The sequence below is a fragment of the Talpa europaea genome (genome assembly GCF_964194135.1).
Source record: "Talpa europaea genome assembly, chromosome: X".
Classification (NCBI taxonomy): domain Eukaryota; kingdom Metazoa; phylum Chordata; class Mammalia; order Eulipotyphla; family Talpidae; genus Talpa; species Talpa europaea.
In genome coordinates this window covers 73,638,178-73,657,740 of record NC_140081.1, presented here as the reverse complement: position 1 = coordinate 73,657,740, position 19,563 = coordinate 73,638,178, and the positions used below count along the sequence as shown (strand labels likewise).

The window sequence follows — 19,563 nt, the reverse complement described above, 5'->3', positions numbered from 1 at the left end:
AGTATATATTTAAAAATCATTGATTTCCCCTACCAACACTCTCAGCACACATAAACACTTTGGTTTGGAGTTTAAAGCAGTTTTTAGTAGCTGGGAATACTTAAGAATTAATTTCGTTGAATCCTGTCAAAAAGTTACTTAGGCACTGAGAATCTCTTATGAAGGAAGTGCTCAGGGTAGCCAAAAATAAAAATTAAGAAGTCATAGAGAATATGGATACTGCAGAAAGCAATAAGGAAGAAGAAGGAAATGCAAGAAGTTCTACATTTCTCATTCAGTGCTGATTTTTTTAATGTAGTGAAAGTAATTTGTCAGGATTTGTGGGTCAGTGGGTCTTCAACAACTGAATCTTTTTTGTTATCTGCTCAGTTCCTTTGATTTTTGTCCCCCTACCTGAACTCCTTTAACCCCCTGTAATGAAAAGTGCTACATAAATACCTGGAACCACTTCCATTCTGCCAGTTATTACCTTCCTTGCCTTTCTTGTTTTCCTCTTTGCACCCTTTACCTATTGTTTCCTGTTTTACCAGCTTATCAACTCCTCTTGTTGCTGGTCTGCTCCCCATCCCCCCTCCAAAAAATCAACTTAGCACTCTTCTTTTTCCTTAGAAATGTTAAAGATGGGAACAGTGCTTCCCATTACTTAAGTCTTCGTGGTATGAGAAAATTCTGTATGCGCACACACAAGCATGTGCATGAGTATGTACCTGCACAGCAGTTGTTATTTTCTGCCTATTGGCATTATAGATAGGGACTATATTAATCCAGGGCATACTCAGAGCTACAGTAGCCTATGTAAATTCTTTGTGGGACTTGAAGGATCTACACAGTTATGGTAAGGATATGTGACAAGGTGCGTATAAAAGATGAAATGATGACTTTCCAGTGTAGTTGTCTGTGAGAAACATCTGAGATTTTCCATTTGATCTAAGCAAGGCTACATATCTGAGTATCTAGGAAGAAATTTTTAATGTATTGGACATTCAATTTCCGTAAATGAAGGACATGCACATGCACACACACACACCTGTCTATGTAGCCATTCATGTGAACAGTTCTGTTTTCTATAATAAAGAACCCATAATGTATTAAGACATTTGCTGTTGTCCAGAAGTTCATTTTGGGGTGTGTGCTTTAAAGGGTTTAACAGTCCTACTTGGTTGCCATCTGAATATTGTACTGATTGGTAGAACATAAACAGAGCACATAATTTGGCATGATTTACAATCTTCTATGAGCAACTAAAGTCTCATGGCTATCCCAGATTGGTCTGTCAATGCTAAGGAGAAGATTACACAGTCCCTGCTCACACAAACTGTATTAATGCTATTAGTCTTCAGTTGTACCTACCACAGGATTAAGCAAAACTTGCAAGAAAAAGATAGGTCATCTCTTAGGGATTATCAGGAAAATATGGAGAGAAGAGGTGAGATACACAACATATTAGCCAATTCATTTAGTGAGGTGGTGGTACTCTAGACAAACCACAGCAAACAAGTTAAATTTTACTATGAAGAAAATTTTAATTCGCTTTTAATTTTTCTTTTAATTGAGAAACATTTGTACTGAGGGAAAAAAAATAGCTTGTCACCTACATAGTTTGCTATTTTCCCATAATGCAACTGGCTTAATTTTAAACACTTTCTGGAATTAAGATTTTGAAAATGGTCTTTCTATACCATTTTGGTGTTTCCCACTTCTATCTTTAAGGGTACATGCAACTGGGGGAATAAATAGCTTTTAATAGTTCTTATTTCTTTAGAATATATTGAGATGTGTAAAATGTGCTTTACTTCATAAAGAAACACACATCTGTAAAACAGTCTCTATTGAGAAGTAGGGGCTATAGGCATTCTAGAGCTCTGGCCTGGCCTAGGAGATGGGGACTTGGTTTCTAGTGCCATTTTTACTGCTAGCTAGCAGTGTGACATTGGCTACATTAACTTCTAAGCTTCAGCTTTTTTATTTACATGATGAGGGTAGTGAGCAAGATGATTTGTAAAGGTTCTAAAAGTTATTAAAAATCTTCTCTTTCTACATTGGGAGCCAAGGAATTCTGTGTTGTAAGATTTTGCCAAGAATGACTCTTTTTGTGGCCTTGGCCAAGTCCCAGCGTTGTCCTTTGTTTATTACATGGCTGATATACACATTTCACAGGTATTTTTAAGTGATTAGTTAATGTTCATAAAATGCTTTGAAGAGCTTTTGTGTATGTTGTCTTCTTATCCTGTTTTATGCAGTTGTCCATAATAGAAACCAAGTGTTCTGTGAATGAAATCAGTGTTTCCTATGATGTGACTGAGGGTTTTTGACATTTCCAAGTCTAAATATTAAAGTAGTGGGACACTGAGCCTGCATAAAATTACATTTAAAATACATGTTTAATCGTTTTCTTCCTTTCACTCTGTAGGTGATAGCATTTTTAGTTCTAGAATGTAATGGTAATTACACTCCATAGTTGCTACTGTAGTTGCCATCAGAGTAGTAATCTGATTAATTTGGACTCTGCTTATTTGTTGTTGGGGTGAATTTACCTGGCTGAAGTTTATTTCTACTTGATATATGAGGAATAATGTTGTTAAGCAAATTAATAGTATAAAGTATATTACGTGGGCTATCTTTCTTAGTGGAATTCTTTTTAAAGGCTTTAGCATATTAGTTGTTTGCCTATGAGAGATAATTACAAATGAGTGCTAGCAATTTATTAAAGCAAAAGAACTGAATATAAATAAATGTTCAACATGCATTTAGAGTTTGGGGGTCTTGAAGATTGCAGAGGATGGGGTGGAGAGAGGCAGTCTTTTGTTTAAAGTGGTTGGAATTCCACAAAATAGAATACTGAACATTAAGTCTAAGAGAAATTGAAACTGAACTTTGGTGTAGATTTGGTGGTATTTGTTGATGTCTTTGGGAGCCTAATGAGATTAGACAAAGAATTATGTTGTTTTTTTTTTTAATCAGTTGATTGTTCACAGAAGAATAATAACTTGAGTTCCTTTGCAAGAAAGTGTTCTTCACCTGCTTATGGGGGTTGTTACCCTCTTGGAAATTTGGAAAACTCTTCATTCCCACTTTCCCACTCATAAATTTTGCATTGTCTTGATAGCAGATTTGCTGGAAATACTTCACTGCCATGTTTGATGCAGGCCTTGGATCTTTGTTCTCAGGAGAAGTCATATTTGCTCTTGGTGCTTTTTAATGTTTTCATAGGCAGGAAAGTGGTTGAATAGCCTTCCTAAAATCAACTCCTTGCTACCGGCAGCTCATTTGGGGCCATTGTACATTTTATATAAATATTTTTGTGTGTGGGACCCTCGCCTGCGGCCGGGGAACGAACCGGCACCGCAGAGGCTGCGGGCAGCCTTGCAGCCCAGCGCTCAACCGCTGCGCCACCAGGGGAGGCCCCATTTTATATTTTTAAATGTTCAAGAATGCTTCACATTTTTGGAATGGGACATTCCAAACTTGTTTGATATATGTGTGTGTTTTGTGTATTTTCTTTGTGTTTCCAATAAGTTTTTCCTGCTGAGTGTACTTGGGGACCCTTTTGCTCTCTATTAACTATGCAAAAATCTTCTAAGGTAAAATGTTGACTATGGTTTATTTGTATTAGAGGCACTTTTTTTTAAAAAAAAACTTTTAAATATATTTTGTCACTAAAGTATTGGTAAATACTTTCTCCAATTTCTTTGATGATTTCTATGAGACAGTTTTCTTGTGGGGGGCGGGGAGGAGTTGGCGATACTATTTAACCCTTGAAGTTGTTTGAGTAGATTTTTTTGGAGGTATTCCTGTGTATGATAGTTTGAATAAAAATTATTTGTGAACTAGTGACATCTACTTAATACTTACGAGTAAGTTCATGCCTTATTGTTCAATGATTCAAAATAAGCTTCCTGTCTACGTATATACTGCATATACATACGGATTTGGGCTTCATGGGAAAATACTTTTTGCCTGAATCTTGATGTGTACCTTAAAGAAGGTGCTTGTGATTCCCTTAGCTGGTTTCACGCTGTATTTCTGGTATATTAAATTATATATTTTTGCAATTTTTGAAAGTAGTTTCTGTCATCTGTGCTTTTGGAATACAAATGAGAAAGGCTCTTAAGGGACTATATCTTAGTCTTTTAAAAGCTAGGAAAAATTTGGAAAGAATATTTGAAAGTTACCTTCTTAATATGGAAGCGCAGTTTATTGCTAGGATATAAACTTGAAAATAAATATGAGTTCTTTGTTGCTGCACTGATTTTTTTTTTTAAAGGCGCTAGCATTCTCGTCAGTGGAGGTCTGTCCTTACTAAAAACCTGCATTGATGAGACAGATAATATTGTTTTCAGGTGGAAGTAGAGAGTTTCTATGAAGGTAGAGACATAGCAGCAGCTAAATGTTTAGCTGGCAGCTTGCCTACCTCAAAAGTAAAATTCCTTAACCTACAAATAAAGAATTCATCATCATCCTAGTTTATCCTATTTTCACTTCTGAGCATTGTGCAGAAAATTTGTGAGTTTGGTGCTTGAAACAGAAACTTAGAACACCCACTCACTTTCGGAGCACTTGCTCTGCTGTTTTCTGGCAGTATTTCTAAACACTATAGATGGACCCTATATTTGCCACTGCTTTCATGAAATATCTCAAGCTGCCTTTGACGGAGCTTTAGTTTTTGAATCTCCTTGTCAGTCACTAACCCCTAGAGGTTACCGGATCCGCTGCTGAGCTTTGGAATGGTCCCTGCTGGACACCTGCTTGGCCAGCAGCATTGGTCTCTCCTCTAGGCAATGTGTGAGCTGTTGGAGGGGGAGGTGGAAAAGGGAGGGGGGTGGACGGGAGGGAAAAGGGGGAGAGAGGAAGGGGAGGGCAGCATTGAATTAGATTGTTGATAGCGTCCCTCCGAGGACTGCTATTAAGAGCACGCTACTCTGTACTTCTCTGCCGCAGAAGACAGAGTGATGTTCACGTTACCACAGCATGTTGTAAATGGATGAGATTTTGCTCATCCCGGCTTGGAAATAAGAATAGGGAAAGGAGAGCAACTTGAATCAGAAGCTACTAGAAGAGCGTGCAGAGTTCTGCAGCAGTTTATATTCGCTCTTACATTCTTCCTTCTTCTAACTGGAAAACAGAGACTGGCATTTTTTAAACGGGCTTTTCCCATAATGGCATTCTTGTATTGTGTGGCCAGAGCTTGCACAGGAGGAAAGCAGGCTGCTGAATTTAGTCACTGATCTCTATTAGCTGTGGCCTAAGGCTATGCTGAGGTTTATATCCCATTTGTATTGTTGCAGCTCAAAAGAAGAATGTTCAGAGGATGACAAGTGTATTCTGAGTAGGTATGTTGTTTCATTTTCATATGAAACCCATCTATTTTTTTTCCTGCTACTATTGGTCAGAAATCAGGTTAATTGGTGCAGAATACAGTACAGTGCTGCAGTATCCCTGTTAAGGTAGAACAATGGTAATGCAAGCTTAAAAAAAGCAACCCTAGCTGCTTTTTATTAAATAAAGCTGCATTGTGGGGTATGCACAGTGCAGTCTTAAAAAAAAATATACTGCAGTCAACGCTTTCCTAACGAGGTGGCACTATTGTTGAGTGAGAACGGTAGAATCATCATATTGCTTTAGGGGACAGAAGGATTTAAAGGAGGTACCTTGCAGCCCTATTTTACAGATTGAAAGCATCGGTTTCAGGGCACTGGCAGAATCGTTTGCTTGTTCTCCGCGGCAGCCACTGCTGTGTCAGTACAGTGTGGAATGGAAGTCCTAGTTGGTAGTCTGTTATGGAAACGCTGTTTACTGTTATTGTAGTACCGTGGTGACAACATGCCATTGAAATGGAAAACGAGCTCTCCTGCTATCTGGAAATTCCCAGTTCCTGTGCTTAAAACATCCAGGTCAACTCCACTTTCTCCAGCATACATGTAAGTGAGCGAAAATAGGATATTAAAGTGGGATTTCGTTCATGAATCAACATTGTGGCAAGGTGGGGATACCCAAAACAGCAACATCCCCAAACCCACAAGATTTAAAAACCTCAAGCTTGCTTACGTTTAAAGTCATGGGCATGCCCACATTTTACCATTGTTTTGTTTTCCTAGGAGTTTATGTTTATTTTCATTTAAAGTGCTTAATCAGAATCTAATTACCAATAGGAAGCTGCATAGGTATAACTAATGAATTGCATAGGGATAAACTTAAACCTTTTACATAGTTTGGATATTTTTGAATGTTTGCAGATCTGAATTCTTTTGTGTAAAGGCACAGAAAACTGCTGATAATTGATGTTGGTGTTGTGTTAAATATGTAAATGGTTTCTATATTATTTTTTGATGAATTTGAAACCTTCCCAATTAACACACTGATCAGAAGATGAGTCTTTTCATTAACCCTGTTATACTTTTGTGTATGAATATTAATAAGTTTGATATCTCTTTTCCAGTTTTATAATTCAAGTTCTGAAGTGTAAGTTAGAATTTGTGCAGATTATACTTCTGTGATTAGTTATATATCCATAGGGAATTGAAAAGTGTATTATACAACTGTGTGTTTTAGAAATTTATTTTAACTAGATATATACTGAAATATATTTGGAGGTCTTTCTAAAATTTTCCAAAATCTTATTTTTTTTAATTTGCAAAGTGTTCCTTTGAAAACAAAACTTAAAAATATAATAAAATACTCCTTTAAAGTATTGTCCGTGAGCCTTTTTGTTGTTGGAGGAGGAGGGGTGAGGTAAAGCTGGACCCTTTAAAAATATATATGAGTACAAAAAAAGGTTTTCAGTAAAAGACTACCTTAACTGTAACTGTTCCTCTTAAAATATTTTGCAATAGGAAAGATGTGAAAAAAAATTCTTCCTTCTTTAGGTTAATTGTACTTTTAGAAATCTTTATTACTTAGTTTTTGTTTTATGTGAGGTTCAGATGCACAGTGGTGTCTGATTCTTTGAAAGGCTTTCAGCTGCTGAGTTAATGTGGGTGTGCTCTCGGTCCAAAAGAAGTGATTCCCTGGAAAGCACTGAATACTGAGGACATTTCAGAGTTAGATTCTATAATCATTTCATTTTCACATTATCTTTTTTGTTTATAGAGATGCTTCAGGTTACTGTATTTGTTTGGGTATAAACACTTTTTCCTATCAAGTTAAAATTTCAGTTATATTTATAAAAAGAAAAGAAGAAAGATCAGCTGTATTTGTTTCTCAAACGCTGTATTCTTGAGAAGCAGAAATTAATGGAAGTGACAAGTTGATGAAGGTGACAAGTTAATGGAGCGCCTTCAAATAATCTGAGAAATGAGATGTGCCTGTTGACTTTATGAATTTTAGCTTGTGAAAAATATCCAAAAATTTACCAAAAGTGACTTTCTAATCAAAACAAAAACACACATACTCCAAACGAAAATTAGTGTATTACAATTAACAGTGCTTACTAATGAATCTAGTATTCCTACTGTATTTTATTGTCCAAAAGATCCAAATTGCAGCCCTTATTACAGCTGGTTTGCCAATGTTTAGAGATGGTTTTAAAAAAAATACTTACATTTTAGTAATTCATAGTAGCCACAAACTAGCTTAGTACAACATCTTCAGTGAATCACCTTCTTCTTTTTTAACTACTAACCTCTTTGACCTGATGACATGAGTAAATAGATTTAGATTATGGGAGCTAGAAAATACTGCAGATCTTGCATGTTGACAGAGATTGTTGGAAGTGCACACATAGGTAGAATGAAAAAATATATTTGAAGTGCTAGTGTAAGGCTAGATTATTTTGACACTGCATTTGTCTATATTATTTAATTGGCCTTATTTTGCCTTATAAATAAATTAATACAGAGTTTAAAGTATTATTAAATATACAAAGAGAGAAGATATGTTAAATATAGAAAAAGACTAGCTTGGTGAGTTTAAATCAGTTTTTATAATAAATTGTTTAGTTATTGAATGTTTTGGATTAAAGTCTTTGCCTCCCTTGGCCAGAAATAAAAATATCATGTTTAACATGTTGTTCTCATCAGTGTTTCTTTATATTCCATAGCATTTATACACACAGAAGTGATACTTAAGTTCAGCATAATTTTTACTCTCAGAATTTTAAAGAATTGGAAAACTGGGTCAAGTAACATTATATTTGCTCTCACAATTGTTTATAGGTTAAATGGTTGTGTCTTTTATGTCTCTATTCCTTGCATTGAAATGGAATAAATCCTGACTCTTTAATAAATTGCAGTATTTTAGAAATAAAATATCTCAAATATAGAATTCTTCACAGTTAATGTAACATCTTTTTGTCTGTTTGCTTGTAAAGCATCAGTATTGGTTTGTAAGTTTTTGTTATTTACTGTGATTTGTCAAATATTCATTACATGCTTTTCAATGAAGACTTGGGTACTTTTTCAAAGACTGAAATTTCAATATAAAATAATCTTGGTTGTAGTGAAAATGTGTTGTAGTAATTGATCAACTATGGAAAAAGTAGGAAGGCTCCTTATGGTCTCTCCAAACTCAGTGTATGTGCTGCTTAGCTATCGTCTTCCACTGATGCTGCGATAAGACAGTGCAGCTATGGTAGAGAAAGCTACAGTCGAGAACGTTTTACTTACTGAAATCATTGAACAAAAAGACAGTTTTTCCCCTTGTGGATATAAAGTCCAAGTTTGCTTTCTTTCTGCTTGGCTAGAACTTCAATGATAGTTGAAACGTCTCCACATTTTCGAACTTTATTGATGACAGTGACAATGTTTATGATAATATATAGGAGAATAGTTCCTTCTATAACATAAAGCACTTTTGAAATTTTGTTATAATATGATATGGGAGAGGAAAGTATCTTAAAGACAGCAGATATAGGAAAATAATCCTTTACCTCCAGAGGGATTATCCAATAATTAGCTTTTATAGGGTGAATGCACTTGTCTTCAGTTTCAGCTTTGCACACTTGCAGAGTAGTTTCAGTAGTGGCAGAGTGTTTTCCTTGTGAAATTCTGAAAGCATGGTGTTGATAGACATCTGAGTGACATGTTTGTGTTACACTCTGCTCAACAGTAGATTCAAGTTCAAACTTAGCCTAAGGGAGGGTCTCTTGGTCAGTGTAAATTGAATTAGTTAAGACTCTGCTACTGACAGATGTGAACCATATAAATTAACCTATCCATAATTTGGGATATCTCCTAAATTAATAAAGCTTGAAAGGGCAGTCACATTCAAGTGATTTTCTGCTGTTTTGGTATTTGTTGTTTTAAAATAGTAAAATGGTTATTTCAGTCTAATGTTATATGGTTAATGCATTGTTAGGTTCTAAGGATACACTGAAATAGAGCAGAATTAGCATCAGTGATCATTTTATGTTTTCTTTACAAGAAGTAAGTTTGATAATAATGGTGTGACAATGAGGAGGAAGACAATAGGTGGAGTTAACCAGAACAATGTAACAGTGAATTCTAGCAAGACAATATATAGGTGAATTAGACTTGTCCTCCTTTACCCAGTGTTCTTGCATTCAGTTAGCTCCTGTTTACAGTTATTTTGCCTAATATGTAAAATATGTTTTATAGTAAATGTCAGTAGCACAGTATTCTGTAGTAATTGTTTTCTCTCATTTCATCATTAAAATTCAGTGTCTAGGTTGCCTGAGAAGAGGTTGTGCATACTATATAAATGTTCCTTGCTGGGTGACTCAAAGGATAAGCAAAATAAATATATGCATTTTCTAAATTTGACCTGTTTTATATCCCCTAAGATTGTCTTTTTTCTAACTTAGTAAATAAAACAAAGCCTTGTGTTTTAGATTTTTTTTGATTCTGCAAAATATTTCTTAAATTGATCTCTCAAATGAGAAAGGAACATATTTACTTTTCACTTTACCATATATGTAAACTTTTGTGTCTGTTTAATTGTTTCTGGCACATAGCTCAATCTAACAATATGTGGAGAAAAATCATAACATCTAAGAGCAATTTAGTGTTTGTCCAAACTTGTGTGGCACTTTCTTTGGGAATTTCCATCATCTGAGCTTACAGAAGGACTAGTTTAACACTTATTAATGGAAAACCATAGAGATGAAAGTTATCTTAGAGGTCATTTAGAGAATACAAATGCATTTTTAAAGCAGGAATCCTTTTGGTGACACTTCTGAGAGATTGTGATACTTCTCCTCCTTGATCACTGTCAAGGACAAAGAGCTCACTACCTTACCAAGGCAGCACCTTTCATTTATGGACAGCTTTCTTGCATTGAGTAAAATCAATTCCTCGCATCTTTTTATCTTATTATTCTAGTATAGCCATATAGAGTTACAGGGAAAAACACTTATTTTCTATTACATGCAAGCTACAAAGTCTTCTCTTTCTTTAACTATTATTTATGTGACATGTTTTCCAGACCCTTCTCTCTGCTCATCATCCTCACTTGGATAATTTTTCATGTTAGTCTTTCTAAGAAAATTTCATACTGCATTGGAATGAGATATTTCCTATGTAGTTCAACTAGAAGAAGACACCTCTCTCTCTCCTTTTTTACAGAGTTCTATTTGCCTCAAAGAGTCTGGGATTATATTATTTTTAATTAAAGCATTCACATTGGAACATTGTGAATTTAGAGCTTGCAAACTTTCTTTTCAGAGGTTAATGATTGCATTGCTTACTCCTCATCATCGTTTCTTCCTTTAGTGACTGCAGATCTTTTAGTCTGAGAAAGCCTGGCATGTGCAAGTAAAGTTTTAGTCTGTTGTGTATGCTTTGTAAAAGATCTCGGGAAACCATTTGCTGTAAGGGATAAATATTGCACACCAGAAAGTTGAAAAACAGAGAACTAGTATTTCTGATGCTGTTAGATATCTCCAAGAATTTTACTTGTCAACAGTCTATTTCTAGTCATTGTTTTTTATACTTAATTGGAAGTTACCTTCAAGTACCTCTCAAAACAGTTGCACAAGAGGGAAGCAAGATGGGAATGCAAATCTCATACCATCCTGGGAAGTCTGGAATTACTAAGAATTCTACGGATTCCAGACATTGTGCTTGAAATCTAGATGAGAGCTAAGTAGGGCCAAATTAGCAGGAGGGAATAGAAAGAAGGAAGATAGGCAAGCATTTGTGTTAATGACTTTATTATTTATGGGTAACGAGTCAAGAATCATAAGCACTGTGCTTGATGATATTTTAGATTGAAGCAGACGCCATGGTGTATTGTTTTATTTCCACAAGACTGTAATAAAGAGGTGGAATAATTGTGAGATTCTTGGAAAATCAGTACTTAAAGAAGTTGTTGAACAATCTATTTTTGAAAGTGCTCAAATCTCTTCCACACACCTTGTATACTGAGCTTATAAAATGCAGAAATTATTCACAGCCAGGCATAACTCTCCTGGGTATTAAAGGTATAGATAGTCTTTGCAGTCCTTGAAAATGACTATTCTTTATCTTCCATGCTATCTTTATTATTCATAAACAGCTACATTGCTTAGTTTATTTTACTGCTGTGAGATTCTGAACCAGAGTAATCTGGTTAAATAACATTTTTGTTTACTATTCTTTCCATATTAATGTATCTAATGACAATGAAAGCACTATAGAAGGGAAATGTATTTGGGCTAAACGAGGAGACATGAATCGAGATACCACATTTTAAAAGTTCACATTCCATAGGAAGGAAAGTGATGCATTTTATGTTAAGACTTGATAATATCGTTTTTAGCAAGAAAAGAATACAATCCTTTAAGTCTGACAGGGAGTCACTTGTTGCTGAAATGCTTCATAGTGCACAAGTATACATATTTTACCTTATAAGCAACAATTCTCTGATCCTAGACTATAAGATATAATCTTGGGCCTCCCCGGTGGCACAGCAGTGAGCGCTGGGTTGCAAAGCAGCCCGCAGCCTCTGCAGCCCTGGTTCAATCCCCAGCTGCTCCCCAGCCACTGGAGGAGGGTCCCACATGGCGCGCAGACCTCTCCTGCCGCCTGCTGCTCCCCTCAACAGTGTACTTCGATCCTTCTGCCTGCTCTGCTCCCCGCTCTGGCTCTGGTGAATTCTCTCACCCTCCTGCGCTTCTGACTGTACCCAGTGCTTGTATAAATAAATAAAAATAAATCTTTAAAGCAAAAGATATAATCTTGGTAAAAAAAATAAAATTATGATGATTCCAATTATAATGCAATAGTTTCTGTGGTATAAGTTACCTTGATGAGGGTATATGGTGTCTGCTCTACCCTCTTTTTTACATTTTTGGTTTGCAAAGACAAGATTATGTCCAATTTGTTGAGAACTTGTGATATGCTTCAATGGGAAAGTGAAATAACTTATCCTTACAGTAGGAAAAAATGGGGGGAAAATGAAGACTTTCAGGGCTCGAGGTGCTTAAAATGTGAATCTAGCCATATAACAGATACTGAAAATTTCATATCAGTGCATTTATTGGCAATTACAAAAAATTGTCCTGGTTTAGCACTTTGCAAGCTGCCTCCCACACATTCTGTAAGGGGTAAGTCTTGTTTTACACATAAGGTCCTAGTGGTTCAGAGAGGTTAATTAACTTGCTCAGTATTGCATTACATGTAAGAGGTTAAGTGAGAATTCAAACTCAGGTCTGCTTGATTTCAACACACTTAAGTTCTCTAATGTCTTTTTGTTTTTCTAGCCATTTGGTCATTTGCTGTCATCTAAATAGGGAATATCTTGCTTGGATTAGAAGAACAAAGAAATATGACAGATAGGAATGGTGAGGGGAAATTAGCTCGATTTAGCCTCACTGGCAAGTGGTGGTGATGTCAGAAAACACTGAGGCAATTATCTTTAATTGCTGTTATGATATGGGGATTGACTTTGTTGCTTCCTATTTTCTAGAAGCATTATTCTGCTTTCACTGGCTACCCATCTTTCTGCTGCACCTCCACCTAATTAGCCACCATAAACCGTGCTATGGCTGGTATCCTCTTTTTAGCACTTTCCTACCCAGTATGTCTAATACGTTCTTCTGTACATTATTGTCCCATTGCTTAATTGTGTATAAGCACTCAAAAAAAATCCATACATTAGTTTTCTGTTATTGCCATGGCAAGTTACTCAAAACCTAGTGGCTTAAAACATCACAAATTTATTATCTTCAGGTTTCTGGGTCAGAAGTCTTCTATGGCTGTGAATAGACTAAAATCAAGGTGTGTTATGAGGCTGTGTTTGCTTCTGAGACCCTAGGGGAGAATCCATTTCCGGCTCATTGATCATTGTCAGAATCCAGTTTATAGTTACAGAACCATCAAAATCTCCATCTTGCTGGCTGTACGTGGAGTATGGATCACAGCATTCCTTGGCTTGTAGCCCCTTCCCTCCTTCAGTGACAGCAATGACAGGAGTCCTTTTCACATCCATCTCTCTCTGACTCACTCTTCTGCCTTCCTCTTCTACTTTTAAGGACTGGTTATTAGATTGGAAGGAGCACAAGCTTGAGTTTTTTATTTAAAAGGCTTGAACACTGTATTTTTGAGAATGAAACATTATCGGAATGATGGATCAGAGTGGCTAGGTTAGTTGAGTATGGGCATCTAGTATGTATGCCCACCCCTCACTCTCCCTTCTTCCCTCCCACAGTAAAGTCTCTCCCTGCAGGTATTGCTGAACCTTTTAAATGACCTTTCTCTTCAGTTTTAACTTGGTTTGTAACATCTTCTATTTTCACTTTTTTGTTTTCTGCTTTCAAAAATTCTGATTAATGATTTAAATGCTGATTAATGAAATGAATGCATGACATCCTGTTCTTAGTAAGGATTCCTTGAATCCACGACCTGGTAGAAACCTTAGAAATCCCTCTTTGTCATACCATTGTACCTAGAAAGATAATTTGGTATTTCCATCTAATCACTTCCTCTTTGCCCATCTGTGTACTTTTGTATTTGATGATTTAACCCAGTTCTAAAACTTATTTCCTTTTTACTGTTTTAGCCCAGTTTTATCAACTGTATTACAAATTAACGTTAAAGACCAGTGCAGTACAAAAACCTCCACTTAGATCTCTCTTCATAGATGTGCTTATATCAATGTTTCCTTTATCACTGTTTCCCTTGTCCTCCAGAGAACCACATTCCTAATTAACTCACTTAGCTTGATGTAGGTTTAGTTTGGATGAACCTACAGAATATTTGAAGCAGAATTTTGAAAAGTATATACATGTTCTAGATTATAAATAGACTGTCCATTCCCTTGGCATCACTAAACTGAAGTGATTTAACTGAACGAATTAATGGAACTGGAGTCCAAATTTTGATCTTAAGTAGACTGGACACCTAGTTCAGTAGGATATTTTTCACAGACATGTTGCTGAAGTATTTAGGTAGATACAATTAGAGACCACCTTTTTTCCCCAAATGATGGGATGCAACATCACATAATCATAAGTTTTTGCTTTCTTTCATATCATTATAATTGCAGGTTGTGTTTTAAAATAGTACATGTTATTTTATAGCCTAATCTGAGATGAATAATCCTTCAAAATAAAATAACAGTAAGGAAAATTGATATTTATTTTTTTATTGGATGGTTGTATGTTAAAAATGAAATGATACACTTTTGTACTAGGGAGAACATTTTGCAATTAGTTTTGTTACTGTAGTATATGTGAATTATGTAACATGGTATCTGTTAGTAGATAATGGTGAGAATTTCTTATTAGTTATATCATTTCATCCTTTGGAAAGCACTTATTTCTTTTACTGTGGTATCTTACCCATCTCTTCATGCAGTGTCTGACACATGGCAGGTGCCAATAAATGTTAATTAATGAATGAATTTAGCAAGAGTGGTTTTATGTCTGTAACCCTGTGCAAGTCACTTCACTTAAGAGTGTTGAATTTCTTCATTTGATATATGCAGTAATCTAATATACCACAGTCTTCTTAGAGAGCAGGTTATGGCTATCTTTCCTATGAAAAGAACTAATCCATAATCTTGATTCTGTTCTTTGCTTGCTGATAAATACCATGATGCTACACAGACTGAAAGTAATTTTAGTAGAAGAAATTTACCAGTGACCAGAATACTTTAGTCATGGTTCATCAAATTGTAATTTGATAAAGAAAATAAGAGTATAATCTGTTCCAAGACAGGAGCTACTCTTAAATAGTTATTTGACTTATTTTCCAATGTTCTTTACCATAATGGGGGTAATTATTTTAGACAAATTTATGTTTGGAGGCTATAAGTATGTTTGGACTTAAATATAATGAGTGTTGGAAGTAGAGTTTTCAAAGAGGGAATAATTGACTAGGAAAAAAATAAAACTAATAAATAAATTTTAAATTAGTACTCAAGAAGCCATCTACATTTACTTATGTTCTGAATTTTTGGAAATTACTTTTAAGTGCTTAAACCTAATTGCAAAGGTTTAGCAGATATTAGATTTAATTAAGTAAATTTCCTTTTTTTCAAAATGTTTAAATAAAATGGCTTTTACATTTTACTTGGTTAACAATAGAAAAAAAGACATACCTGTTAATACTATGAAAATGACATTCTGAAGCAAAAATCAATTGATAGTTTTTAAATAAATTTGAAATGTTATTTGTTCTCTAATTACTAAATGTGTATTTGTTTTGAATTGTTTGCTGTAATGTGTGATTTGTTAAGGAGGTCTAGTCCAAGATGCCTTGAATCCTAGAGTAGTGATTTGGTTTTTGTTTAGCAAGCAGTGAGAAGTCACTGGATACTTTCTGGCCAAGGAGCTATAAATATAATCACAGTATGTGAAGAAGCTGTACTCTACCAAACATGTAATTGATATCAATAAGCAAATCCAAATAAGAGGTAATGGACACCAGAAGTATGGTAGGGGTACTGAGAGTGAAGAGGATGTGAAAGATAGGCGTATATCAGAGAGAAATTCAGTAGTACTTTGACATTTGACTGAAGTAGGGAAGAAGCAGGAGTTAAAGATGACCAAGTATTTTGATGATAATACTTTTTTTGTGAAGTCAAAAATATCTTGTCTATTGCTTTCTTGAATGAATGGCATGTAGATACATTGAGATTCTTGAACTTTCTTCTGACTGACCAAGCTTTCAGAAATGATCTTTAAGAACCATGTAGTCAAATTCCTTCTCATTGAGTGTACCTTTGAATAAATCAATTTTCTCATTAAAGTGTCATCTATGGAAAGATTGGATATTGGAAATTTAAAAATGACTTATTACTTCAAGAAATAGCTGGTGTAGATGGGGTGACTCAGGATGGGTAGAGTCATTTAGAGTAGCATTTTCCATCTAGCTGGGCAAACTTTTAACACCTTTACTCCTTGCTGCCCTCACCTACTTGGTGACTCTTCACTGTCTCTTTCTCACCTATATTGTGTTAGTCAGAAATTATAATTAGAGTGTGAAACACTGGTTTAAAAGATTGTATGGAAAGAAGAAAAGGAATGCTTCACTCTTCCTTGTTTAATATTCCTCTTATTTATCACAAATAGATCAAGGCAGTACTTTATGGCTACTTCATGGCTACTTCACAATTCGTAGATAGCTTCTGCAAAATACATGCAGTCTGAAAAGACTTCAGTTATCTTCTATTTGAATTCTCTTTTAAATGGCTGGGAAACGTCAATGTGTCAAATCTACTGCATCATGTTTAAACAACACTGTCTGCTTCTACCATACTCAAAAACACATACTCTCTTTAAGCCAGAAGCCATAATGCCTTTCAAAAGAAGCACTTTACCCCCAAAGTGAAAACTCCCCAGTAATTTATAACTTACATCTACCTCCTCAAGAAAACAAAAAAAAAAAAGCAGGCTTGACTCTGAGGAAAACGTTGCCAATTAACTATATTTAACATTTACGATAAAAAACTGTAGCCAATGGTATATAAATACTTTGCCCAAAGGACACTTTCCTCAGCATTACTTCATTATGGATATAAAAGTATTTTTGTAGAACATTTTTAAAATTCGTATTAGTAGAGCTCCCTGTGGTTTGATCATGAAACTGTGCGGTGATACGGGTCTGAACATTATGGTGATCTTAGCTAAAATAATTTTCTAGGTATGTAGCAAAATGGTGGATCATTATGGAATTGTAGGAAATAATATCAGAAGCCTTTTCTGGGATTAAAGACCACATTTCTAATCTTAGAATATAATACTTGAATATGTAGATTGATGAATGAACTATAAGTGACAGTCAATATTTCTTATATCACCTAACAGCCTGAAAACTTTTGGTGAGCAATGGATATGTTTCATTATAGTAGTATAGTGCAAGGGAGATAACTTAAAGTTTTTCAACAAAATTTTATGAAAAAAAGAATCACATTTAATAGTGAGTAGGTATTAGAAAATGGAAAATAATTTTAATATGGAAAACGAACACTTAGACTCTTCACTTCCTTACCTGAGATGAGTTTTAGGTAACTGAAGTGTGACTTCCAAATTCATCAGTTTGAAAGTCTTTCTTCTGATTTTTTCAATTGCCTTTCCTAGTCTTAAAAATACTGGCTGTCGGGCCTCCCCGGTGGCGCAGCGGTTGAGCGCTGGGGTGTGAGGCTGCCCGCAGCCTCTGCAGCGCCGGTTAGATCCCTGGACCCTGGCTGCTCCCCGGCCACCGGAGGAGGGTCCCACATGGCGCACAGACCTCTCCTGCCGCCCGCTGCTCCCCTCAGCAGTGTACTTCGGTCCTTCTGCCTGCTCTGCTCCCCGCTCTGGCTCTGGTGTGTTCTCTCACCCTCCCGCGCTTCTGACTGTACCCAGTGCTTGTATAGATAATTAGATAAAATCTTTAAAAAAAATACAGGCTATCATATTAGAACATTGATTTGAATATTGAACATAATAAAACATGATTGATTTGATACTGAAATCTTTACCACATTCATTGAAATAATTAGAGATGCCTGTAGGTCATTGAAAAATCAAGGCTGGGATTTGTTAGATTTGTTATGGGCTTTGAAGACAGAATCAGTGGACTCTTAGAACTTCCAATTATAATTCTTAAAACTAGAGTGCAAATGGCTATTACTTTGTAAGTTTGAAAGTCTTACTCGTTGGGTTTTTAATGTTTCCTTTTAAAAGTGAAATAAATAGTCCCTTAAGACCTGCTCATGAATTACTATGTGAAGTTGAATATAACTGGGAAATCTAGAAAAGATAGAAAAGGATTTTAACTGTTTTTTACCACTTGAGTCTTATGTTCCCAAAGGGATTTGTCTCAGTGATTTCTAATTGGTTTTGAGTTTGTGGAATCTGCATTTATAATAAGCCTTAAAATTAGATAACTTGGATGTTTGAATATCTAATAAACTAAAATTTTAGTGAAAGCCCAGTTCTTTATTACCATCCTTTTCTACTGAAATATACCATAGTGCAATAGTCAAATTTCAAAGTTGTTGGAGCTCCCCTTCCAGTTTCTTCATTTTGGGATAGAGAAAGAGAAGGCATGCTGTTTGCCACAGGTATAACTAGATTTTTCAGTGGAAAGGCTGGTGCTAGCTACAGAGTGGGTCATCCTTCCAGAGTGGCAGAGTGTCCAGAAGATTCCCTTTCTTTTGTGCTTAGAAGGGAACTATTGACACTGATGGGAGCACATGCTGTTTCCCCCTAATTACATCTACATATTGTGGCCTCCTTACTAATACTACCACTTGTGTACTCTCTCACTTTCTGAGGCTTTCCAAGTCAAGGGAGCTTCAATTTAGCTTTTTTTGTGTAGTGGATATGGAATCAATATTGGAAATTATTTTGCTTCCTCTTCTATTTCTAGTTCATTTGCATATGTTTGTATGTATGTTTGTATGTGTCTTGCTTTCATCAAGCTATTATAAGGAATAGGAAGAATGAGAAATAGAATATAAATCAAGTTTCTCAACAAGAAAAATTCTGTTCTAGATGCATGACATTGATGTAGTTTGTTATATGGATTTTAAAAGATGAGGGGAGACCAAGTTCTTGAAATGTGGTAGATTGAGGGAACATTGATTTCAAAGTTTTTCAGGGACAGGATTGAGATATTCCATGCAAATGCTTTATCGTTTAGGTAATTAACTTTCATCCTGTTGTAGTTATCTAATGGAGTATCATTTGTCATTCCATTTGGTTAGCCCAATTCCCTTGTGTGTGTCATCGTGCTATTTCTGTGCTTAAATGGTTGACTTTGGAATTTAGAATTTGTTAGTTCAAATGTATCCGAAATGAAATGTAAGGTTCTCCCTAAATTCGATCCAAGTTCTAGCCCAGGATGTGCTACTTCCCTACCCCAGATATGTTGGTAGAATGGCATGAGAAATTTTTCAGCATTGCTATTGTTTTTGTGGAAATAGTGATACAAGTAATTAATTTTAGATTGAATTAATGAAACCATAAAATTATTTGCCTTCAGTTGAACGTGTCTCCCTGAGATCCTCCTGTACTTATAAATAAGCGTTGGAATGTCAGTTGCATTATGGCCTCTGCTGTTTTTCATTTTTTAGGATTGGTGTAATGGGAACATTGCAGTTCTGAAATCAGACTTGAGTTCAAATCATAGTTACCAGATCCATGGTGAGGCCTTAAATTCTCTGAGCTTCAGTTTCCTGTCTTTAAAATGGGATTGATAT

At 35.5% G+C, this 19,563-nt stretch overlaps 1 protein-coding gene across 5 annotated transcripts in view; it reads left to right on the top strand.

Annotated features, from left to right (window-relative positions):
• KLHL13 (kelch like family member 13) overlaps positions 1 to 19,563 on the top strand; it is a gene marked incomplete at both ends in the record, with an annotated part of 106,549 nt that overhangs the window by 40,374 nt on the left and 46,612 nt on the right. The window contains one exon of one of the 5 annotated variants that reach the window (XM_084258789.1): positions 5,251 to 5,330. The exons of 3 other annotated variants lie outside the window; for them this stretch is intronic. In XM_084258789.1, the coding sequence (XP_084114915.1) occupies positions 5,251 to 5,330 (80 nt within the window). Of the gene's footprint in view, positions 1 to 5,250; positions 5,331 to 5,820; positions 5,919 to 19,563 lie in introns of those variants that run through there. One more of the 5 variants, XM_084258787.1, reaches the window with a different exon arrangement.